The sequence below is a fragment of the Rhinopithecus roxellana genome, chromosome 14 (assembly GCF_007565055.1).
Source record: "Rhinopithecus roxellana isolate Shanxi Qingling chromosome 14, ASM756505v1, whole genome shotgun sequence".
In the NCBI taxonomy this organism is placed as follows: Eukaryota; Metazoa; Chordata; class Mammalia; order Primates; family Cercopithecidae; genus Rhinopithecus; species Rhinopithecus roxellana.
The window spans coordinates 119,116,980-119,143,465 of record NC_044562.1 but is presented as its reverse complement, the minus strand read 5'-3'; the positions used below and the strand labels follow the sequence as shown (position 1 = coordinate 119,143,465).

General features: G+C 37.1%; 1 protein-coding gene across 2 annotated transcripts in view; it reads right to left on the bottom strand.

Moving 5' to 3' along the window:
* ARL6IP6 (ADP ribosylation factor like GTPase 6 interacting protein 6) overlaps window positions 1-26,486 on the bottom strand; it is a 45,196-nt gene that overhangs the window by 5,957 nt on the left and 12,753 nt on the right. For both annotated transcript variants that reach the window (XM_010372888.2, XM_030916869.1), the window contains exon 3: window positions 20,977-21,109. In XM_010372888.2, coding sequence (XP_010371190.1) covers window positions 20,977-21,109 — 133 coding nt within the window. The remainder of the gene's footprint in view (window positions 1-20,976; window positions 21,110-26,486) is intronic.

Sequence of the window (26,486 nt, the reverse complement as noted above, 5' to 3'; positions counted from 1 at the left end):
TAGAGGGAGGGGGAAATGGTGGAGTGATTGCTAATGGGTATGGGGTTTTCAATTTGGAGTGACAGAAATGTTCTAGAATTAGATAGCAGTGATGGTTGCTGAATATTGTTATTCAGTAGTTTTTAGTGAAAATATTAAAAACTATTTTTTTATAGTTTTTAAATGAATCATTTTAAAAGAGTAAAGTTTTATCCTATGTAAATTATATCTCAATGAAAAAAAAACATTTTACCGTCAGACATTAAAAGAGAACCTGGGCCAGGCGCAGTGGCTCACGCCTGTAATCCTAGCACTTTGGGAGGCCGAGGCAGGCAGATCACAAGGTCAGGAGATCTAGACCATCCTGGTTAACACAGTGAAACCCTGTATCTACTAAAAATACAAACAACTAGCCAGGCATGGTGGCGGGCGCCTGTAGTCCCAGCTACTCAGGAGGCTGAGGCAGGAGAATGGTGTGAACCCGGGAGGTGGAGCTTACAGTGAGCCAAGATCGAGTCACTGCACTCCAGCTTGGGCGACAGAGCGAGACTCTGTCTAGGAAAAAAAAAAAAAAAAAAAAAAAAAAAAGAAAGGACCTGAATGAAGGGAGGTATCTATCATAACGTGGGAATACTCAGCACTGTAAAGGTGTCAATTTCTTTCTTTCTTTTTTAAATAAACACCTATACATTCAATGAGATCTCAGTAGTAGTTCAATAGGATTTTCCTTGGTAGAAAATTGACATTTTGTGTTCTCACTCACAGGTGGGAATTGAACAATGAGAACACTTGGACACAGGAAGGAGAACATCACACACCAGGGCCTGTCGTGGGGTGGGCGGAAGGGGGAGGGATAGCATTAGGAGATATTCCTGATGTAAATGACGAGTTAATGGGTGCAGCACACCAACATGGCACATGTATACATTTGTAACAAACCTGCACATTGTGCACATGTGCCCTAGAACTTAAATTTAAAAAAAAAAGGAAATTGACATTTTGATACTCAGTTCAACCGATACAATAAACGTGCAAAAAGAATACATATTTTAAAAATTCAAATCATAACCTAAAATCAAAGTAGTTTTAAAAAGAAGCAAACTGATGCAGAAATAAAAAAGACATTTGAATAGACTACAGACTACAGGATCTAAAAACAGATATACATTTCTGAGTGTATGTATGTGGGTGGTAGTGATGAGATGTTTTACCAATAAGGCATTTTTAAGTCAGAGGAACAAAACCTACAATTATTTCTTTACAGGTTCCTTCCTCCTTACTCCTAAGAATCAGTTTTTTATTTAGCAGTATAGAAATAATCAAGATTCAGCTTATTTTCAAAAGAGCTGTCATATCTACATGGAATAAAAAGAATGGTGGCTTCCTTTCAGTCTTCTGCTTTTTTTTCTTTTTGAGACAGGGTCTCACTCTATTACCCAGGCGGGACTGCAGAGGCATGATCATGGCTCATTGCAGCCTCCACTCTAGGGGCTCTGGTGATCCTCCCACTTCAGCCTCCCAAGTGACTGGTGAGGCAGGAGAATAGGGTCTGGGGGCAGGGAATCTGAGGCCAGTCTGTGCTAACTTCCTAAAAGAGAAACACCAAGTTCTGGGGGCAGGGAATCTAAGACCAATTTGTGATAATTTCCTCAAGTTCAGTCAAAGGGAAAACACCTGGGTCCAGGACAGGGACCCTAAAGCCAATTAATGCACACTTCTTAAAGCTAAACCGAAAGGAAAAACCCCATCTCCCCACGCCAGAGTAACAAAGGATCAAAGACTATTATTCTCCCTACAACCTTCCCACTTCCACTACATCTCAGATGGAAAGGGCAAACGTCCTGCATAGGATGCCAATTCACCTCAGCCTTTAATTAGCAAAAGACCAAATCCTTCATCCAGATGAGGGGCAGCCAATAGGGACCTCAAAAGCAGTACTTAAAACCCAGAGAACTTTGTAACCAGACCCTTGAGCCGCTTACTCCGGCCCAATTCCACCCTATGGAGCGCTTTCTCGCTTTAACAAATCCCTGCTGTTGCTGCTTCATTTATGTATTTTGTTCCTTTGTTACTTTGAGGGTTTTGTTCTTTTCTTTGTTCAAAACGCCAAGCACCTGGACAACTCACTCAAGGCTTTCCTTCAAGTAACCCTGGCACTACAGGCATGCGCCACCAAACCTGGCTAATTTTTTGTAGAGATACGGTTTTGCTATGTTGCCCAGGCTTGGTTTCAGTTTTGTTCAGTTTCATCATGGAGTCTACTATGGATTTCAAAATGGTTCTTCTTATTGCAAGTCATGACCTTTTATTTCCATACTCTGAAGCAGGAAAACACTGTTATGGTAACAGAAGGGTAGAAGGGTTTGAAAACACTGAATGGAGAATATGTAATTTTTGTTCATTGGTTCTTCTTCAATTTCATGAAGAGAAACATAAGGGAAAGGAAAGTACCTAATCCCAGAAGAATAAGCCTGATCAGGAGAAGCAACTTACCTTTATTATGTAATTTAGATCAATAAAGCAAAATGACTATAATTTCTGAAATCCTGTGTGACAGTCTAACATGGTGATGGGAATATAAATTAATATAGCCATTATGGAAAACAGTATGAAGTTTCTAAAAAATCTAAAAATGGAACTACCCTATAATCCAGCAATTCCACTACTGGGTATTTATCCAAAGGAATGACAATCAGTATATTGAAGAGATATGTGTACCCCACGTTTACTACAGCACCATTCACAATAGTCAAGATATGGACTCAATCTAAGTGTCCATCAACGGATGAATGGATAAAGAAAATGTGGTACATACACACAACAGAATACTATTCAGCCATTACAAAGAATGAAATACTATAATTCCTGGCAACATGGATGAGTCTGGGGGACATTAAGTGAAATAAGTCAGGCATAAGAAGATAAATATCAGAAGTTCTCACTCACATGTGGAAGCTTAAAAAAAAAACGAGCTCATAGAAGTACAAAGTAGAATTGTGGTTATTAGAGGTTGAGAAGGGTGGTGGGGTAGCAGGGGAAGAAACAGCAGTGGGTGGGGTGGGGGAGGATAGCAGGAGGTTAGTTAATGGATACAAAATTACGATCAGATAGGAGGAATGACTTCTACTGTTCTATAGCACTTTAGAGTAAATATGGTTAACAATAGCTTACTGCATATTTTGAAAAAGCTTTAAGAGAAGATTTTGAATGCTCACAACACAAAGAAACGATAAATGTTTTCAGTGACAGATATGTTAATTAGCCTGATTTGATCATTATACATTGTATCAAGCTATCATTCATTCTGTATTCCACTAATGAATATGATTATTATGTGTCAACTAAAAATAAAAAAAAAGTCAAACATGGGAAAATTGATCAGATAAAAATTAAAAAATTTCCATTCAAGTAAAACGATAGCATTATTTATTATTAATACTGCCAAACTTCCAAAGTGGGTAGTGGATAAGATTGTATTACTGAATGAAGTAAAAGATAAAAACAAGAAAAAAAAATCCCATGGTTTCATGGCAACATAATAGAAACGTTGCACTTTGAAGACCTTTCATTTTACTTCAAAATTTACAAGGCTTATATATTTTTTGAAAATGGCATGACTATTTGTGGAGATGTTACTACAATTATTATTTGCATATACAAATGTGACAGGTTAAAACAAATTCACAAATTCTAAGGTGCTGACATTCTCTCCATATACTTAAATACACTGAATTTTCCTAAAACATTCCTTTGCTTAAAATGCTTTTGTGTTAACTGGATATAAAATGTAAACGAGCCAGAGCAAACAATATTATTAACAAGGCTAAGTTTCCTTAATGATACAAGTTTCAACCCAGGTTTTAAAAGGTACAGCAATGGATTGACAGACAAAAGAGGTATAATTATGTAAAGGGAAAATAAAAGAACCAGAAGTGGAACTCCAACTTAAGATTTCATGCTTATCAGGAGAAAAACTGGATCAGATGAATCTAAGGTCACTTCTATTTCCTTCCTTCCTCCTTCCCTTTCTCTTTCTCTCTCTTTCTTTTTTTCTTTTTTGATAGTCTTGCTCTGTCACCTGGTCTGGAGTGCAGCAGTGTGATCTTGGCTCACTGCAACCTCTGCCTTTCAGGTTCAAACAATTCTCGTGCCTCAGCCTCCCAAGTAGCTGGGATCACAAGCGCAGGTGCCACCATGCCCAGCTAATTTTAGTATTTTTAGTAGAGATGGAGTTTCACCATGTTGGCCAGCCTGGTCTGGAACTCCTAACCTCAGGTGATCCACCCAGCACTCCCAAAGTGCTGGGATACAGGTGTGAGCCACTGTGCCCGGTCTTAGTTCTACATTTCTGTAAGTATTCCACGTAGCAAGAAATAATCCTAAAAAACACCTCAAAGAGATTATGTACAGTTTTTTACCTATTAAAACAGATTATTGGTCAACATTACCTGTACTTAAAACTAGAACAATGATGCAGAGGATATAACTACATAAGTATTTTAGTCCCAGAGAGTCAATTAAGGAAACCTATCTATGATGAAAATTAATGGATATAATTTAACCTGCTACTTCAACACTGTAAGACGTGACTGTTCATTTGACCATATGAAAGAATAAGTAGCAAAATAAATAGAGTACTCAATGGCAAAACCAGAATGTTTCTTCAAGTAAAAGTTAGGATTCCTAAATGTGGATTTTATTACGCTGAGATAAAGTTCTTTTATACTGCAAAACATTTCTGAAATAAAAATGAAAATAAATAAAAAATATTATTCAATAAGTCTAAAATGCCAGTGGAGATGTAGTTACAAAGAAAGGCTCATTACAACAGATTTACTTCCAAATCCTGAAAGATAGGCTATATAGAAGGTATGATCTTTTTCTGATTCTAGAGAATTCCTTTCAATAATAAAAAATTCTACAATTATGCGGTCCCTGATAGTGGTTAAGAGTTCAAGCTCTATGATTAGATAAACACGGGTCTGAGTGCCAGCCTTGCCTCTTACAAGGGGTATGAAGAGAGCAACATTGTTTGACCTCTTTGACCTTCAATTTCCTTCTCCACACAATGGAAACAAAAATAGAATCTACCCTTATAAAGCTGTTGTGAATACCAGGTGTCTGGCACATAGTAAATGATCAATACATCTTAGCTATATAGGAAAGAAACTTAGCTGCAGAACAGATTTTTAAAAATTCTCCTGACCATCAACTTAGATTCTCCCTTCCAAGTAAAACACCTAAACCTAAACTTGCTTTAAAACCAAAACAAAAACACAAACAATAGTAGTATAAAGGCAAACCCAGGAAGTAGATGGAAGAAAGAAATGGGAGAATTATAGGTCTGTCTCTCTCTCTCGTGTGTGTGTGTGTGTGTGTGTGTGTGTGTGTGTGTGTGTGTTTCTGCTTGATATTATCCTCTTCCTACATAACAACTTTTCCTTTTGTAATTCACTGGAGAACCCAGACTTCCATTATTTATATCTAGATTTTGTTCTCTGGAAATATGTCTAGTAATATATTTACATTACTATTAAATAGTAACTTGCAAAGTGAATATATTATAAAAGAATTGTATTTTAATTATTTTCATTTTTCAGGAATGGTATACATTTAAAATATAAGATTCAAATGAATTCAATGACTTTGGCAATTTAAGTGACTATATTCTTACATCTTGAAGCATAAATTAAAGCACTGAATAAGCAACTTCCAAAAATTCCAAATAAATTACCTTAAAAAGAAAAAGAGATAGAATAACAGAACTGAGCAGGTCTCTTGTCATGTTTCAGGTTGTTTAATTGTTTTTATGCTAGTTTTGGTTGATCTGAACTGAATCTCTATACCACAGTACTAAACACCAGACTCCACTCTGTTAGAATAATTGTTCCATGCCCTATTTATTCCAGTATTTTCTTTCCCTCGCAGGTATTCCCACATGTCAGAGATGCTTTTATGACAGAACTCTTGTAATTTAAAATAATAACTTCATTTCCAGCTGATACTGCTTTAAGCAGAAAGCTCTCTGTGCTCGCCAGAATAAGAAGTTATGTTAAAGGCTCATATATAGACCCAACTGGCTATTCGTTTCCGTGTCTGACTGGCTCAGAGGGAGAAGGGATGAGCAAGATGGTACTAATCTATTCCCTTTTCACACATCTGAGCTGCCTTTCATTTCTCATTCTGTCCCTAGCCCAGGAATCTCTAATTCCTGAAAGTTTTTAAGCTGTATATAAGCTTTGTTTGGAGTAACTACCAGTTAGTTCTTTATCTGGAATCAAAAGATCTTAACACTAAACCTGAAGCTTGAAAAACAAACAAACAAAAACAAGCAACACTATATTTTACTAACTTAAAAAGCATTTCCTTTTTAGAAACATAAAACTACATTAACTTTATTGTATCCTTTTGTCCTAAAAATTACTTGTTAGAAATTGCTGAAGAGCAGACAAAGTTGTGTGTATTTCAACAAACTTGACCACTGTTATTTAAGAAATCGGGGTTAGAATTTTAAAGAGAATGCTTCCCTAATTTCACCTCTTTGCTATGTCTCTCATTAAGGAAATAACAACACACATGACTTTGCCTCTTACTTTTTACTCTAAAGTTCTTTATAACTTCCTCAATTCCCTTTTCATTCACCAAGATTTACAGAATACTCGGTATCAGGTATTAAATTACATATGGGAGACACAGAAATGAGTAGGGCTGGATGTGGTGGCTCATGCCAGTAATCCCAACACTTTGGAAGGCTGAGGCAGGAGGATGGCTTGAGGTCAGGGGTTCCAGACCATCCTGAGCATATAGGGAGATTTTGTTTCTACAAAAAAAAATTTGGCCAGGCATGGTGGCTCACGCCTGCAATCCCAGCACTTTCGGGGGCCAAGGTGGGTGGATCACTTGAGGCCAGGAGTTTGAGACCAGCCTGGTCAACATGGTGAAACTCCAACTCGACTGAAAATACAAAAACTGGCCGGGCGCGGTGGCTCAAGCCTGTAATCCCAGCACTTTGGGAGGCCGAGACGGGTGGATCACAAGGTCGGGAGATTGACTCCATCCTGGCTAACATGGTGAAACTCCGTCTCTACTAAAAAATACAAAAAAACTAGCCGGGCGAGGTGGTGGGCGCCTGTAGTCCCAGCTACTCGGGAGGCTGAGGCAGGAGAATGGCGTAAACCCGGGAGGCGGAGCTTGCAGTGAGCCGAGATCCGGCCACTGCACTCCAGCCTGGGCGACAGAGCGAGACTCCGTCTCAAAAAAACAAAAACAAAAACAAAAACAAAAACTTAGCTGGGTGTGGTGGCCTGTAATCCTAGCTCCTCTGGAGGCTGAGTCAGGAGAAGTGCTTGAACCCTGGGGGAGGCAGAAGTTGCAGTGAGCCAAGATCATGCCACTGCACTCCAGCCTGGGTGACAGAGTGAGACTATCTCAAACCAACAACAAAAAATAAAAATAAAAAAAAAAAGAAAGGAGTAGGAGTCAGTATTGCCTTAGAAGATAACAGAATCTAGTGACATAGTAGACTAAGTTTTGCAGGCAGTATTACTGGAACATAAAAGAGCCATTCAGCTTGTAGAAGAGGAGAAAAAATTTCAAAGAAGAGCTAATACCTGAACTAAAATTGAATATGAGGGATTTAGTGTTCTAAACACCTAACAGTATGCCCAGAAGCAAGCGACAATGGAGAGTACAGGAAGGTCAACAGTTTAATATGATCAGAATGAAAGACCTGGAAAGCTAGCTCTCTCCTCACTGGAGTTTAGTCATGGCTGTACTATTCACAGGACTATTTTAACCTACCAGAAAATCTAATTCTCAATCTTTAAAATGAAGACAATAATTCCTTTCATTAGTGTTCTTACAAAAACTAAATGAGATAATATTAACAAGTACTTCTTGGCTGGCCGTGGTGGCTCACGTCTGTAATCCCAGTGCCTTGGGAGACTAGGGCAGGAGGATTGCTTGAGCTCAGGAGTTCCAAGACTGGCCTGGACAACTTCGTGAGACCCTTTCTCTACAAAATAAATATAAAAATAAAAAACTTAGCCAGGCATAGCAGCACTCGCCTGTAGTCCCAGCTACTTGGGAGATGGAGGCAGCAGGGTTGCTTGAGCCCAGGCAGTTGAGGCTACAGTAAGCCATCATTGTGCCACTCTGCACTTCAGCCTAGGGCAACAAAGCAAGACCCTGTCTCAAAAAAAAAAAAAAAAAAAAAAAAAAAAAAAAGAATAAATCTCAGGATAAATAACGATTATCCAAGAAAAGATAACTGGCAACTTGTGGTAGTCCATGGTCACACTTCTAGCTCAAAAAACCTTAAGAAAAGAAAACCTCTGACACTCTATCTGCTTTATCATCAGACATATCTGTTGCTTTAGTAAACTTACACTTATTGCCTATGGGGTACCATTGTTTTTACTCCATTTTAGAGATGAGGAAGTTATAGCTTGGATACACTAACTGACTTGCTCAAATGTCCTTCTGCTAAGGTAGGGCTGGATTTGGAAGCTACGTCTCCTGACTTCAATACCCTTTTAATTGTATCAAGCTGCCTCTGGTAATTTATAGGTTATTAAACAAACAAAAAGGGTTCCAAGTACAAAACTGGCAAGCACTGTCTCTCAAGTATTTCTTATCAGTATTGCTCTGGGCATATGGATACTTGTGCCTTTTCAGCTACTCATTTATAACACTGTAAATAGCACAAGCAAGAGCAGCCTGGCAAGGTGGCTCATGCCTGTAATCCCAGCACTTTGGGAGGCTGAAGAAAGTGGATCACTTGAACCCAGGAGTTTGAGACCAGCTTGGGCAACATGGCGAAACCCCGTCTCTATAAAAAATACAATACAAAAATTAGCCAGATGTAGTAGCACATGTCTGTGGTCCCGGCTACTCAGGAGTCTGAGGTGGGAGGATTGCTTCAGCCCAGGAAGCAAAGGTTGCAGTCAGCCAAGATCATGCCACTGCAATCTAGCCTGGGCAACAAAGTGAGAACCTGTCTTTAAAAAAAAAAAAAAAAAAAAAAGCTACAAAGCAAACACTCATTAGCTGTATCACTTTATGAAAACAAAACCAATAGTTAATACAATTTCTCAGAGGATTTTGTTACATCTCCATTCAGAACAGTAATGAAATATATCTTACAAGATATGCATGTACTTTAACCCTTTACTTCAAGAAGTCGCAGTGCAATGCCATCAATATATTCATTAATAGTGACAGCACTGTAACTGATGGCTCTGAATAGTCCCCAGATAATGAGATTTCATGATACTCAAATATCAAGGCCAAGTTCCTGATTCATCTCTTTTGTCAGTAGCTTTTCTCTCCTACTGCAATTAGCCATCTGACATCTGTTTCATTAGTTCATGGCAATAAAGAATCTGATTTGACAAAGAGGCAGCTCTCCAGAATCTGTTATCAGAGTAGTAGAGTCAATTCGTTGTGCTCAATGTTAAATCTAGTTTGCGTGGAAAAGAAATTTCTAATTTGAATACTAACTAACCCACTGTTTTTGATCTCCAAGGCTTATATATCTGCCCGTCAAGAACCTGTAACACTTGTATATTATTTTATGCTAAAGATGTCCACAGATACTTATTTCCAAGGAGGAAAAGTCAATGCTTGTATTTAGTTATGAGGATAGGCTAACTGTATTAAAGAAAATCGAGTGCTGCTGGAAATTTCAGATTTCCAGCAATTCAAGCAAAAATCAACTTGTTCCCTTTTCTTGAATTGCATATTATGATTTAACTGTTTTATTCTCTGTCTTCTTAACCCTCAATGTGAAGAAGTCAGAGATAATATTTTAAATAATAATATTTTAAAGACCCAAATTAATGTTGAATAGAAAAGTAACATTACAATACAGGATGCCAATCCTGAATCCTGAATGTTCCAGGAAATTTGCATGTCAAAGTATTTTACTATCTGTTGCTCCCTACTACAGTTAACAACATGCTCTCACACACGAATGTTAGCATCTAATTACATACAGAACACTTTACATAGAAAGTAACACATGTAAAAGATTAACAGATCACATTACTCTCTAAAATAGTTAATAAAAACAATTTACCAAAAATTAATTCAAACTAATTAATTGTTCCCTTTTCTTTCTCACTTATAATTTATTTTGCAGATTCCAGATTGCATTGTAAGGCAATACAATTTTTTTAAACAAGGATGCATATAAATAATGTTACATTAAATAAAAATTAAATTAAAAGCATATTTTCTAATATTGAGTGTATGGTATTTATCAACTGTTATTTGTGGTTGGAAGAAGAAGAAATTGAAAGATGGATAATTCACAGTGATCAAACAATAAAGACTGATAGCATGAGGAAGGTAGCAGATACCCTTTGATTTGTATATTAACTGTGAAATAATGCAAATTGCCAATCTAATCTCATAGAATATATTTTAAGCAGGCATTTGTGAAAAAAAGACACCACTCTTTACCTTGGCATATGCCTAGAAATCATGATATAACACTAATAACTGTAAAGTTTCCCTGCATTTTGACCATGAACTCTGTATCAAATAAGCCATACAGGGTTATTTGATAAACACAACCAATAATACATCTAAAGAGGAGATACCAAACTTCAAACTTCTCTAAAAATGTAAGAGTAAATTTATGCTGACTTCTATAAAATAGACATTCAACAGTGTCTTCCAATCTGCTAGGAAATGCACAAATGTAATTATTCAAAGGACACCTAAAGAACAAATACTGTAACTTAAAACTGAGTCTAGTTATAATAAAAATATAATAATTTTCTTGTATATTTGTTTGAGTTCTTTGTAGATTCTGGATATTAGCCCTTTGTCAGATGAGTAGATTGCAAAAATTTTCTCCCATTCTGTAGGCTGCCTGTTCACTTTGATGGTAGTTTCTTTCGCTGTGCAGAAGCTCTTTAGTTTAATGAGATCCCATTTGTCAATTTTGGCTTTTGCTGCCGTTGCTTTTGGTGTTTTAGACATGAAGTCCTTGCCCATGCCTATGTCCCATCAAAAAGTGGGGAAAGGATATGAACAGACATTTCTCAAAAGAAGACATTCATACAGCCAACAGACACATGAAAAAATGCTCATCATCACTCGCCATCAGAGAAATGCAAATCAAAACCACAATGAGATACCATCTCACACCAGTTAGAATGGCAATCATTAAAAAATCAGGAAACAACAGTTGTTGGAGAGGATGTGGAGAAATAGGAACACTTTTACACTGTTGGTGGGATTGTAAACTAGTTCAACCATTATGGAAAACAGTATGGCAATTCCTCAAGGATCTAGAACTAGATGTACCATATGACCCAGCCATCCCACTACTGGGTATATACCCAAAGGATTATAAATTAGTCTACTACAAAGACACATGCACATGTATGTTTATTGCAGCACTATTCACAATAGCAAAGACTTGGAATCAACCCAAATGTCCATCTGTGACAGACTGGATTAAGAAAATGTGGCACATATACACCATGGAACACTATGCAGCCATAAAAAAGGATGAGTTTGCATCCTTTGTAGGGACATGGATGCAGCTGGAAACCATCATTCTTAGCAAACTATTACAAGAACAGAAAACCAAACACCGCATGTTCTCACTCATAGGTGGGAACTGAACAATGAGATCACTTGGACTCGGGAAGCGGAACATCACACACTGGGGCCTATCATGGGGAGGGGGGAGGGGGGAGGGATTGCATTGGGGACTTATACATGATATAAATGACGAGTTGATGGGTGCTGACGAGTTGATGGGTGCAGCACACCAACATGGCACAAATATACATATGTAACAAACCTGCACGTTATGCACATGTACCCTAGAACTTAAAGTATAATAAAAAAATGAAAAAAAATATATATAATAGTTTTGCTTGACTTCTAATAATTCAAAATGACTATCTGTGAGATGACTTTGAAGGCTTTGGTCTCTTTTAAAAGCTATCTAGGAAAATTTTAAATGATGCCTTTAAAAATATATTTTTAGCATAAACATAGATATATTTAAGGTCATTAAACTGAACAAAGAGTTGTACTCGAGGTGGAGATTTATTTTCAAAACAATTCAGTCTATGCCTCAAAAAGACTCATATTCAGTTATAAGATTCAGGATAAGAAATCTCTTAGTATAGAAGTCAACTGAAGATTTAAGAACTGAGACATGCTCCAAAAACTACAATGTTATGACTGCAAGACATGTTATTTCTACAGCATTTCTCAAAAGAGAGAGAAAATCATTTAAAATCAGTTTCTCACTAGATGATTCAACAATCCAAGCTTTGGATTCAGATATCCAATTCACCAGAAATCTTACTTTTATATACCTTTGATCAGCATAAGCTTGTAATTTGAAATTTTCAGCAGTACTTTATTTCCATTTATAGAGTAGGCTTATCCTCATAACTTTAAACACAAGCATTGATTTTTTTTTCCTCCTTGGAAAGAAATATCTGTGGATATGTTTAGCATAAAATAATAGTCCTATTAAGGAGCTTCCTTGGCATAGTAACTCCCTTCACAATGATTTCAGCTACGGAAATCATTACATGCTAGGGGTGCTTGCCACTGTACTCTGTATACTTAGGTTATGCAAATTAACTAGATGTAAAATTAATAAACCAACTTTACTTGCCAAGAATGACTTATTTTGGAATCCCCAGGTTGTTTTGTATTCCTACAATGTTAATGTCCTACCGTGAAGGTTCAGTATGTGCTGTTAAATTTGACATTTGATCTAAATAGTGAACGTTTTTTCATGTCAGCAATAAGACCCATCACTCATGTTATCATTTTTCCACTAAACTTACTACTATAGAGTAACATTTCTATCCTAGATGTGACATTTATTATCAGAGTGGTTTTTATTTCTAGCACACTGAATAACTTAAACCTGCAGCTACATACTTTCACCACTAGATGAAGCTTGAGCATAGGTGATGTGAAATGTGGAGTGCAGTCTTAAAGTGGAATAAAGGTACTAGGAGAAGACAATGGAGAAGACAGAGAAAGTTTGATGTTAAGAACAGATTTTGATTTAGCAATATTGTGCGGGTAAAACTGCCACATAGCAAAAGCTCAGAGTGCCTCTTGTCAATAAAATGATGCTATTTCAATTAGTGAAATTCCTCTTACTGATGATTAATTTCATAATGCAGAGGAGATAAGTTAGCTAGTATGGTGAATAAAAACAAACATAGAGTCAGTTGCAAACTATGTTACTTGCAAATTACTTGACTTTGTGCAAGTGGCTTAAACTTCTGAGACTCGGTTTCTTTATTAAAAAATGGAAACACCAGACTAATAGTAAAACCTAAGAGATGGGCAGCTTAGGAGGGCATTAGTTCCCCCATAATGTTTAATAGGACTCTCTTAAGACATCCCTAGAAATCCTAGAATATTAGCTTAAAAGGTATACTTGTTCAGGAAAACATACTGTAAGGCACAGCTGGTATCCACAACTAACATTTTCCCAATCAAAAGGACTTAAAAGTTCTGCTGCCACTGGCCAAGCCTATAACGATCCCTAAAGTTCTTTTTTTTTTTTTTTTTTTTTTTTTTTAAAGAGCGTATCTTGCTCTGTCACTGAGGCTAGAATGCAGTGGCATGATCATAGCTCACTGCAGCCTTGAACTCCTGGGATCAAACAACCCTGCCTCAGTCTCCAAATGGCTAGGAATACAGGCGCATTTCACCACACCTGGATAATTTTAAAATTTTTTGTAGAGGCAGTGTCTCACTATGTTGTCCAGGATGGTCTCAAAGTTCTAGGCTCAAGCCATCCTCCCACCTTGGCCTCCCAGAGTGCTGGGATTACAGGCATGAGCCACCATGGCCAGCCCATGATTCTTTAAAGTTCTAGCTTTTCTTTGTATGCAATACTTTTCCATGGGTAGGTAACATAGTTAGATGCATTAACTCCTGAAAACTATAATTAAAGCTGATAACCAAAATGTTAAATACTGACTATATATACACTGTTATATTTGTCTCTTGGAAATCACTCACAAAACCCAGACAATGAACAGGGAAAAGTGATGAGAAATGAACTGGAGATGTTGAGTAGGTAGTGTAGAAGAAGCAGGATAATGAATTATAACACAGTCAAAAATGGGAATGCCTATTTAGATATTCCCCAAAATCTAAACTTACTGCCTCTGCCTCTTGTTCTTTAACACTGTCAACAAACCTTTAATAACAACCAAGACAAGACTTTCTATCCAGTCTACTGGATTAAATACACAAATAAAAGGACAGCTTACTAACTGACAAGTTTATATGTGATATTGCAGTATTTCTTTTAACTTAGCAAAGTGGAATACATGGAACCATCTTTCCAAAAAATATACCTGTTGAAGTCCATTAAGTACCTATCCGGAAATACATCTTGCAAAGTTCTCTATCTTGTATTTCCTAAATATCTTGTGCTTATGTAAAAGTGAAAGTTGCTAAGATTTATCTAATAAATATATAACAGTAAACATAAAAAGATTTTAATAAGAAAATGCTTTTATTTCTAATCTCAACCTCTTCTTATGAATTATTGATCCAAACTGATGACTTCATTAAATATGTCACCTAATATTTACTAAACAGTAATGAATGTTACTTTTACTCTTCCTCTGAGGGGTTTCTAGGGAAACACAATTGATAGTCACAGTAAATATGGTCTTCTCAAATGGTTTTCCCACTTCAACTATTCTGTTTAAAAAAAACAAAAAACAAAAAACAAAACCCAGGTACTTAAGTCTGCAAAGATAGCAAAAGACACTATTTTAACAAACCAGTTAGATATGATTTATTTTACTCTCTTACAAAAAAGTATATACATTGTGATCCCAATTTCGATTTTTAAAATATGCATAAAGAATGGAAAAATATACATTAAAATGTCAGTAGTAATTTTCCTTATTTCCATTTTTCTTTTTCTTTTTTTGGAATTTTCAACAAAGAATGTGAATTACTTTTATATAATTAGGAAAAATGCTTACATTAATATTATTGCTTATTCTAAAAACACATAACCTGTCACAAAGATATTTTTATAAAAGTATGATGCTGCACATTGATAAAATATATCAATTTGATTTCAAAGAAAATAAAGTCTGAAGATTTCAACTTTCTCAAAATGTGGAGAAGTTGTTTCCCTGTATAAGGACTCACTCTACTGGTGACATAGAGAATATACTTAATCTGACATTTCTGAAGTAACTGCATATTTTCCATAAACACTAGAGGGCAGGGTTTTGACGATAAAACTCAACTTTATTTGTATTTGTGTGTGTGTGTGTGTGTGTGTGTAAATATTTCACTTATATTTGGGTATATATATCATTTATATTTGTATACATGTACACATTATTTTGTACAAACACAAAATGTATATACACATCATTTTGTATAATAAACTCTTGGGCTCAAGCAATCCTTTTGCCTCAGCTTCCCAGTAGCCAGGACTACATAATATATATATGCATTATTTTGTATTTATACACATGTATGTGTATATATATTCTGTATTTATATGCAAATATATACACGTATACAAACACAAATATAAATACACATCTTTTATATTTTGTATTTATTTATATTTTGTATTCATTTGTGCATATACAACATATATTTTGTATACATTTCAAAACCATTTTCAGAGATTAATAAGTACATAATCTAAGGCTCTAATATGACACCATTTCATATTAAAACTGGATCCACTAGGCTGGGTGCAGTGGCTCATGCCTGTAATCCCAGCACTTTGAGAGGCCAAGGTGGGCAGGCTGCTTGAACTCAGGGGTTTGGGACCAGCCTGGGCACATGGCAAAATCCTGTCTCTACAAAAAATACAAATATTATCTGGCATGGTGGCAAGCCTATAGTCCCAGCTCATTAGGGGGCGGAGGCAGGAGGATCACTTGAGCCTGGGAGGTGGAGGTTGCAATAAGCTGAGATCGCACCACTGTACTCCAGCCTGGATAACAGAATTAGACCAGACCTTGTCTCAAAAAACCCAAAAACAAACAAACAAAAAAAAATGTAATTACTAACTGATATGGTTTGGCTGTGTCCCCACCCAAATCTCATCCTGAACTGCAGTTCCCATAATCCCCACATGCCATGGGAGGGACCCGGTAGAAGGTAACTGAATGATGGGGGTAGTTAATCCCATGTGGCTGTTCCACTAATAGTATGTGAGTCTCTTGAGACCTGATGGTTTCATAAAGGGCAGTTCCCCTGCACATGCTCTCTTGCCTGCTGCCACATAAGATGTGCCTTTGCTCCTCCTTCATCTTTTGTCATGATTATGAGGCTTCCCCCCTCATATGGAACTGTGAGTCAATTAAACCTCTTTCCTTTATAAATACCCAGTCTCAGGTATATCTTTATTAGCAGTGTGAGAACAGATTAATACAGTAAATTGGTACTGGTAGAGTGGGGTGCTGCTGTAAACATACCTGAAAATGTGGAAGCGACTTTGGAACTAGGTAACAGGGAGAGGCTGGAATAGTTTGGAGGGTGCAGAAGACAAGAAAATGTGGGAAAGTTTGCAACTTCCTAGAGACCTGTTGAACAGCTTTGACCAAAATGCCAATATTGATATGGACAATGAAGTCCAGATTGAGGTGGTCTCCGACAGAGATGAGGAACTTATTGGGAACTGGAGCAGAAAAGGTGATTTCTGCTACGCTTTAGCAAAGACACTGGGAGCATTTTGCCCCTGCCCTAGAGATCTATGGAACTTTGAACTTGAGAGATGATTCAGGGTGGAAGAAATTTCAAAGCAGCGAAGTGCTTAAGAGTTGACTTGGGTGCTCTTAAAACCATTCAGTTTTGGCTGGGCGCGGTGGCTCACGCCTGTAATCCCAGCACTTTGGGAGGTCGAAGTGGATCACGAGGTCAGGAGATCAAGACCATCCTGGCTAACATGGTGAAACCCTGTCTCTACCAAAAATACAAAAAAAATTAGCTGGGCGTGGTGGTGGGTGCCCGTAGTCCCAGCTACTTAGGAGGCTGAGGCAGGAGAATGGCATGAACCTGGGAGGTGGAGCTTGCAGTGAGCCAAGATCGCGCCACTGCACTCCACCCTGGGTGACACAGCGAGACTCTGTCTCAAAAAAAAAAAAAAAAAGCATTCAGTTTTATTCATTCACAAAGACATGGTTTGGAATTGGAACTTACATTTAAAAGGGAGCAAAGCATAAAATCTCGGAAAATTTGCAGCCTGACAATGTGACAGAAAAGAAAAAACAATTTTCTGAGGTGAAATTCAAGCCAGCTGCAGCAATTTGCAGAAATAATGAGGAGCCAAATGTTAACTGCCAAGACAATGGGGAAAATGTCTCCAGGGCATGTCAGAGGTCTTCATAGCAGCCCTTCCCATCACAAGCTGGGAGGCCTAGGAGAAAAAAATGGTTTCACGGGCCTTGCTGCTTTGTGCAGTCTCAGGACTTGGTACCCTGTGTCCCAGGTGTGGCTAAAAGGGGTCCATGTACGTCCCAGGCTGTTGCTTCAGAGGGTGCAAACCCCAAGCCTTGGTGGCTTACATGTGTTGTTGGGACTGCAGGTGCACAGCAGTCAAGAACTGAGGTTTGGAAACTTCCACCTATATTTCAGAGGATGTATGGAAATGCATAGATGTTCATGTAGAGGTGTGCTGCAGGGGTGGAGCCCTCATGGAGAACCTCTTTGCTAGGCAGTGCAGAAGGCAAATGTGGGGTGGGAGCTCCCACACAAAGTCTCCCGTGGGGCACTACCTAGTGGAGCTGTGAGAAGAGGGCCACCAGAATGGTAGATCCACTGACAGCTTGTACCATGTGCCTGGAAAAGCTGCAGACTCTCAATGCCAGCCTGTGAAAGCAGCCAGGAGGGAGACTGTACCCTGTAAAGCCACAGGGGCAAAGCCGTCCAACATCATGGAAACCAACCTCTTGCTTCAGTATGACCTGGATGTGAGATATGGAGTCAAAGGAGATCATTTTGGAGCTTTAAGATTTGACTGCACTACTGAATTTCGGACTTGCATGGGCCTGTAGTCCCTTTGTTTTGGCCAATTTCTCCCATTTGGCATGGGTGTATTTATAATGCTTGAACCACCACTGCATCTTGGAAGTAATTAACTTGCTTTTGCTTTTACAGGTTCATAGGCAGAAAGGACTTTCCTTGTCTCAGATGAGACTTTGGACTGTGGACTTATGTGTTAATGCTGAAATCTGGGGGACTATTGGGAAGGCATGATTGGTTTTGAAAGGTGAGGACATGAGATTTGGGAGGGGTCAGGGGCATAATAACATGGTTTGGCTGTGGCCCACCCAAATCTCATCTTGAATTGCAGTTCCCACAATTCCCATGTGTTGTGGGAGGGACCCTGTGGGAGGTAATTAAATTATGGGGGTGGTTACCCCCATGCTGCTGTTCTCATAATAGTGAGTGAGTCTCAAAAGATCTGACAGTTTTATAAAGAGCAGTTCCTCTGCACATGGTCTCTTGCCTGCCATCATTTAAGATGTGCCTTTGTTCCTTCTTGGCCTTCCACCACAATTGTGAGGCCTTCCTAGCCACGTGGAACTGTGAGTCAATTAAAACTCTTTCTTTTATAAATTACCCAGTCTTGGGTATGTCTTTATTAGACAGCATGAAAACAGACTAATACACTAATAAATACATTGAAAACTGAGGCCCTTTATTAAATTGATTCTAATTTAATACAAAATGCAAAGATAATTTTTTAAAAAATTAGTTAAATGCCCTCAGAATAGCAGATCTTTAACAGAATACTAAAACCTTCTCTAACCCCAAAGGCTTCTTACATTTACAAGGTTAATGAATCATGATGGTGGTAAAAGAGAAGGTGAAAGGGAAAATGATACTCTAGGAAGAGAGAACAGCAAGAGTAAAATCATGACATCTCAAAATTGCATAGTTTATGCGGGTAATGTCAAGCTAATCCGGTATGTGACTACAATATAGGGTGCAGTAGGGAAATAGCTGAGGTTGGAAAAGTAGGGTAGAGTCATTTGGGGAAGGACTGTTCTGCTATACTCAAGAGTTGGACTTTATTCTAAAGGCAATAGGAAAGCTATTGGCTTTTAACCAATAGAGGGCTAGATCTCTTTTTGTTAATGCAAAGACAGCAGTTCAGTTATACCTTGGTATCCACTGGGAGACTGGTTCCAGGATTCCCACAAATACCAAAATCCATGGATGTTCAAGTCCCTTATATAAAATGGCATGGCATTTGCCTATAGCATATGCACGTCCTCCCATCTACTTTAAATCATCTCTAGATTACTTATAATGCCTAATACAAAGTAAATGATGTGTAAATAGTTGTTATACTGCTTTTTATGTGTATTACTTTTTATTGTTGTATTTTAATTTTTTTCCCCAAATATTTTTTATCCATGGTTGGTTGAAGGATGTGGAGCCCATGGATACAGAAGGCAGACTGTATATAAGGTGAATTAGAAGAGTGAAAACTTAGAGGAAAGAAGGCCAAGAAGTCAAGTACACTAGCCTTAAACAGTACAAAAACAGTGAAAATGCTAACAGGAAGCTTTCTAATGACATTTAAAAAGTCAGGAAGGAATGGACTTCATGAATGGACAAATACAATGAATAAGAATTTCAAGCCCTGGTGAGTGAAATAGGTGGATACTGATGGCTTCAAAGCAAAGACTGGAGTTTTAATCACTCTAAGTGCAAAATGTTTTCTGAAATCCAGGTAGCAAGGTCTATTAAACAGCAAGAAATGTGTAGCTAGAATTCAGGGAAGTGAGATATAAATATAAGGAAAAAATATGATTTCTTTTTGGTGATTTTTGAAATGAGTCTCATTACCTTAGACTTATACCTGTTATCAAAGTAAACTTCTAATTGAGTGGTACCCATGTAAACTACGGGATGGCATTGTAATGTCAGGCTTAACTCTTAGTCAATTTAGATTATTATTTATCCACCTCAAAAACACAGAACTAAAATTTGTTGGAAAGCATATGACTTTATGTTTCATATACAGATAGGGATTAAAACATTAAAAATATATATATGCACATAACACACATATATATAAATTCACATTTCATTTGAAGTCAAGCCAAAATTTTAAAAGATACATTTATAAGACAAAAAAAATTGGGAGTTTACTACTAATGAAGGCCAGTAGTACCAATGATTATTAATAACTATAACTGGTATAACTTCACATTTATAAAGTCTCTCAAGTAAATGTTTTTATCTCTACAATCTGTCCATGAGGTAGGCTAGAGGTGGCAGTAACAACAATAGTATTAGAATAACATACATAAATTTAATATAATTTAGTTTCCTGTCTTCATGTCCCCCCAAATTTCTAGAATAAACTAGAGATCTTAGACGTTCTTATTTTGGAATTTATATTTAAAACTGTAACTTTCCTGGCATGAATAAACTAGATTAGAACACTACTGAATTTTCTAAAATTCTCTGAAACATGGAAAATATAGACCAAAGAAATTAAATACTGTTCCACTATGAAAAGTATCCAATCTGGTCCAGACATATAAATTGGGTACCATAAATGCTTGCTAATTATAACACAAAGTTAAAATCCTAAGGAAATGTCCAATCCAATTATTATGTTCTTATAAGTCTGACCATGTATGAACCTAGTAAAACTTTCAAATTGTTGGCATTAATTTTGCCTTTATAAACGGTTTTAAATCAAATTCCATTCCAAAGGACAAATACCCATCAAAGGTTCTTGGTTCTGAGACAATCCCCTGAATTTCAGTTTTTAGAAAACAAAGCATTACCTAGATATAGAATTTTAAATATTATTCTCATGTACCTAAAGGCTGAGCCTACAAGCTGAAAAGTCCTATGTTTTATAAAGACTGGAGCCTCAACATATTTCACAATCAGCCTCTTGCTTCTACATATTTTAGTATTTTTAAGTGTTGAAATGCATTTAAAAAATAAACAGGAAACAGGAATACTTACTTGAACCTGGCAGGTGAAAGAGGAGTAGGAGGAAACATTCCTGGTTCAAAAGAATCAAAGTAAGTCACTGTCCAAGAAAAGCTGCAACAGGAGAATCCAGCAGTTAGGGATATTATAAGTAGAGTCCAGAATCCTTAACAGGAAAAGAGGGGGGAAAAAAGTAAATTATTAACACCAAAACAATTTAAATTAAACCAGTATTCTCATGTTCATATCATGTATATTTCTCATCTTCGAAATTATATGGACCTGATATTATAACAGATTTGAACTTACTGCAAGCTAACTTATGTAGAAATAAGTATACATTACTAAGGCACAACTAGAAGTCATATCATTGAATATTTTAATTAAATGATAAATGTGAAAAAAAGGGTAAATTCAACAAGAACATAACATCTTCAGTTTTATGAAATTCAACTACAGAAAACATGGTTATAACATTTCACTAGACTCTTAAGATGTCTTGAGGCCAGAAAAGGTGGCTCATGCCTGCAATCACAATGCTTTGGGAGACTGAGGTGGGAGGATGGTTTGGGGCCAGGAGTTTTGAGGTTGCAATGTGCCTCAATTGCACCACGGCACTCCAGCCTGGGAAACAGAATGAAACCCTGTTTCAAAAAAGAAAAAGAGGTCACCAGATTTTTCATTTAATTTCATAAATCATACCTTGCTATCTTTATTATTTACAGTACTAAGTGATTCCCTTCATTCCACACCATGCACTTTCGAAACATGCCTCAATTTGGGGGTATCTCCTCTTTACAGTTTTCTTATGAACATCATAAACCTATTCTGATTCTTTAACCTTGCTCAGTATATGAACAACAGTTGCCTCCTGATTGACAAATGTGTGGGACCCTAGATTTTATTTGCACTGAGTTTGGAACTGTATTTTCTCACAGAAGTCAAGTCAAAAGAACAATAGTATAATGGACTTAAGGAAAAAGCGTGGAGAAGAAGAATAGGAGACATAAAGGAAAAAGAAAGGAGTAAGTTAAACGTTTTCAGATACTATTCATAACCCATTAATAATAATAAAAGAACAATGAATGTTCTTGTGGTTATAGGAAGACAGGAAATACTGATATTTAAGTGGCCAACTCCTTTTAGTAAGAAGTACAGTTTTATTTTGATGTCAAGTTTTCAAAAATTTTATAATTTAACTCACTTATTCATCCAGTCAATCTGTATTGAGGGGCTACTATGTGTTGGTTATTGTGCTAGGTGATGGGGATATAGCGGTGAGCAAAATAAAAAAGATAGCTGTCTTCATGAAGTAATTCTAGTGGGACAGAAATAAAACGTAAATAAATTAACGAGATAACTATATACTGTGATAACTATTTTGAATAAATAAGATGTTACCACTTTAAGGAGGTAACATCAGAATTCAAATTGAAAATGTGAGCATATTTTTCTTGGAAGAATAATAGTTAATTCTAAAATTCACATGAAATAATAAGCAAAAATAGAGACTACTCCAACCAGATATTGAAATATTATAGGAACTGAATACCTAAAACAGTGCGTACTGATACACAAACAGATGACAGGGCCGGGTGTGGTGGCTCATGCCTCTAATCCCAGCACTTTGGGAGGCCGAAGCAAGAGGATTACTTGAAGTCAAGAGTTTGAGACCAATCTGGCCAACATGGCAAAACCACCTCTACCAAAAATACAAAAATTAGCTGGGCATGGTGGTACATGACTGTAACCCCAGCTACTCGGGAGACTGAGGCAGGAGAATCACTTAAACCCAGAAGCAGAGGTTACAGTGAGCCGAGACAGCACCACTGCACTCCAGCCTGGGCGACACAGTGAGACTCTTTCTCAAAAACAAACAAACAAACAAACAAAACGAAGCAGAATACAAGATTTGCAAGAAGGCGGAGGAAGGCCCAAATAGATTAATAAAAAATGTTACTAATTCAACGGGGTGACCACTTACAAAAAGGTAAAGAAACTGGATCCATACCAGGTACCCTATACCAGACTAAATTCTAAAATGTACCAAATAATCTAAATATAAAATTGTAGAGGGAATCCCTGGAAAAGTCATTTATAGCCTTGGAGGGATAAAGGCCTTTCTAACCATGATACAAAAATTCATGACCCATCTAAGACACAGAATTTCTACTATATACAGTCAGCTCTTCCTATCCACAAGTTCCATATCTGGAATTCAACCAACCTTGGATGAAAAGTATTTGGAAAAAAAAATAAAAGTAACAATACAACAATAAAAATAATGTCTATCAAAACCAATACAGTATAACAACTATTTACATAACATTTACATTATATTAGGTATTACAGAGAGTAAATGGGAGGATGTGCATAGGTCATACACAAATTATCCAATTTCATATAAAGGACTTGAGGATCCAGATTTTGTTATCACCGGGAATAACAATTCCTGGAACCAATTCCTCACAGATATTCAGGGACAACTGTATACAGGTAAACACACATACTACGATATATGCATAGCAACATAAAATGTCAAATTGAATGACAAAAAATTTTTAAATAAAACATACCTTTGCAACTTACAGCACAAGGGAAAATTTCCTGTTAATACAAGTAATTCCTAGAAACCAATAAAAAAAAAAGACCAGCAATCCAAAACCCAAAAAATATAAAAAGTTAAATGCAATTGCAGAATAAAAACTATAAATATTAAAACATGAACAGATGCTCAATTCAATACCATTAATAATCAGAGAAATTAGGTATCATTTTTTCATCATCAACTGACAAAAATCAAAAAGTTGGATAACATTCTCTGATGCTGAGTCTGTGAATAAACAGAAACTCTTCATGTGTGGCTGTTTTGGAGAGTAAATTGTTATAATTTCTATGGAGAGCAGTTTGGCAGTATCTGCTAAAATGATGCACGTATATGTTCTTTACTCCAGTAATTTTATATGTCTTTAGGACAACATATCTCTGTATAATATACAATTATACATATATATCTTCGTATATTATAATATACAAACCTCTATAAAATGACATATATACAAGATTGTTCTCTGTAGCTTTGTTTGTAATAACATAGATTGGAAACAACGTAAATAATCAGTAATGAAGGTAAAGAATTGGTTAAGTACATCCATACAATAGAATAATATGCAGCTAGAAAAATGAATGAGGAAGCTCTTTAAGTACTGATATGGAAAGATCCTGAAAATATACTGGTGAGCAAAACTGAAAGTTCAGAACAGTTCTCTGCATTTGTATAAATAAGGGGAAAATATGCATTATACACATACATATATGCATGTGTTGTATATATGAAGAAATGTATATTGTACTTAGATATTTTAAAAACTTTCTGGAAGGATCTAAGAATTTAACATTGGTTCTCTGTGGAGGGAGGAAAGAGTGGTTGGGAGAAAAGAGTAAGCCTTTTCAGTCTATATTCTTCTATACTTTTTGAATTTTGACTCATATAACTATTCTACCTATTCAAAATAGAACTAAGTAAACTTGTAAAAAAATTTTCAGTCGGGTAGTCCTTTTTGAACAGAGGAGCAGCAGGGCGGTTGTATCAGAATCTTTGTGGACTCGTTTTAACTGTGTCTGTAAAACAGGTTTCTGAAGAGCGTGTTCCACGCCTCAAGAATACAGCAAGGGGCCTGGCGCGGTGGCTCAAGCCTGTAATCCCAGCACTTTGGGAGGCCGAGACGGGCGAATCACGAGGTCAGGAGATCGAGACCACCCTGGCTAACACGGTGAAACCCCGTCTCTACTAAAAATACAAAAAACTAGCCGGGCGAGGTGGCGGGCGCCTGTAGTCCCAGCTACTTGGGAGGCTGAGGCAGGAGAATGGCGTAAACCCGGGAGGCAGAGCTTGCAGTGAGCTGAGATCTGGCCAGTGCACTCCAGCCTGGGGGACAGAGCAAGACTCTGTCTCAAAAAAAAAAAAAAAAAAAAAAAAAAAAAAAAAGAATACAGCAATAGTTGAGAACACTAGCGGATGACTTACGAATTATCGTATTTCCCGACTACACAAAATTATCCACCAGTCTTATTTTAGCAAGAAGCAGGTAAAAAGTACATGCAGTGGCCTGGTTGCAAATCTTGTGAAGCTCAGTTAACAGACTGAAAAAACTGTTAAAGTACAGACTCAGAAGAATTACTAATGGCAAGTGTGGTAAATTATTTCTCTTGATAGTTCCCTCCTCCCCCTCCCACCTGTTAAAGAGCTAATGGGCTCTGTGTTCATTACCCCAGAAGAGGGATATGGCAAAGCAGAAAGAAGAAATAGCCTGTTTTCCTAATTCCACATTGCACAATATTTACGGAAACTAGTGTACAGATATAATCAGGGATGGGGTGTAGATAAACAGAAAATGTCTTGAATGCACAGCAAAGACAATGAGTTGATTGGAGTACAGATAACACGTTTGTGGGGAACAGGGAAAAAGAGAGTGAGGGGCTTACCAACTAGTGAGAAAGATTTCCTTAGTTTAAATAAAGTATGTTGTATGCATGTTTGCACTTATGTGTGTCAATGGGGAAAGGGAGTAGTGCTACAGGGGCTTCCTAAGCATCTAGAAAAGTCCACGCAAAACCATACATAGAGCATAGCTGTGTACAGTATCTCGGTAGGTAAGTACAGAGCCACGCCTACGGAAGCCTCTGCCCTAAGCCTGGCATAGAAACACCACATGGTCATGCGGCTGGAAGTTGCTACATCTGAAAGACCATCCTGACCACAATAAAAGATATTTCAATAGTCACTTTAGCAAATGTCTTGAGGATTAGTCTGGACCTTCACCCCAATATCCTGGCACAGTATCCACCTCTAGCACCTCAACCCAAGCTGGAATTGGGAGAACACAACCTTAGAATCATCTTCCTACCAACCCATCAGGATAGAGGGTCAAAAAAAAATTGTAAGATTTAGTCTACAACTACAACTTATGGGTTGCTATATTGCCAAATAGCTCTTATTTGCTATTATTTAGATAACTATGTCTAAAGAGGGGAGAAAATAATTGACAAGTCTAAAGAGGGGAGAAAATAATTGACAAGTTTACTCAAAATTTAACATACTTCTCCAGAACAAAGATGGTAGTTAAGAAAAATAAAGTGTTTTGGGACTGCTATAGAATGATGAAACTTCTAGGTAAGTGAGGAAAGACACAAAGTGGCATAATCAAATGTGAGGCTTTCTAAAGCCTGTTAAACTTTTTCACCTGAGTGCTTTAATAGGGTACCTGTCAAATTTAACACAAGAATATTCGTTTTTCCAAAATTACTATTCCACAATCTAAGTACTTACTTCGCATTGAGCATTTTAATTATTTTATGTTCATTTTAAACTAATCAAAAGCCACATTATGGGTAAGTCAGGTCACAATGATGGGGTAAAAAAAGTACATTGCAACATTGTGGTCTACAAGTGTTTATGATTCGGGCAATTACCCAATTCATCTGCAAATAAGCAGAAAAGCCACAGAAATTGGTAACTCCCAACAACTAAATTTGTTACAAGC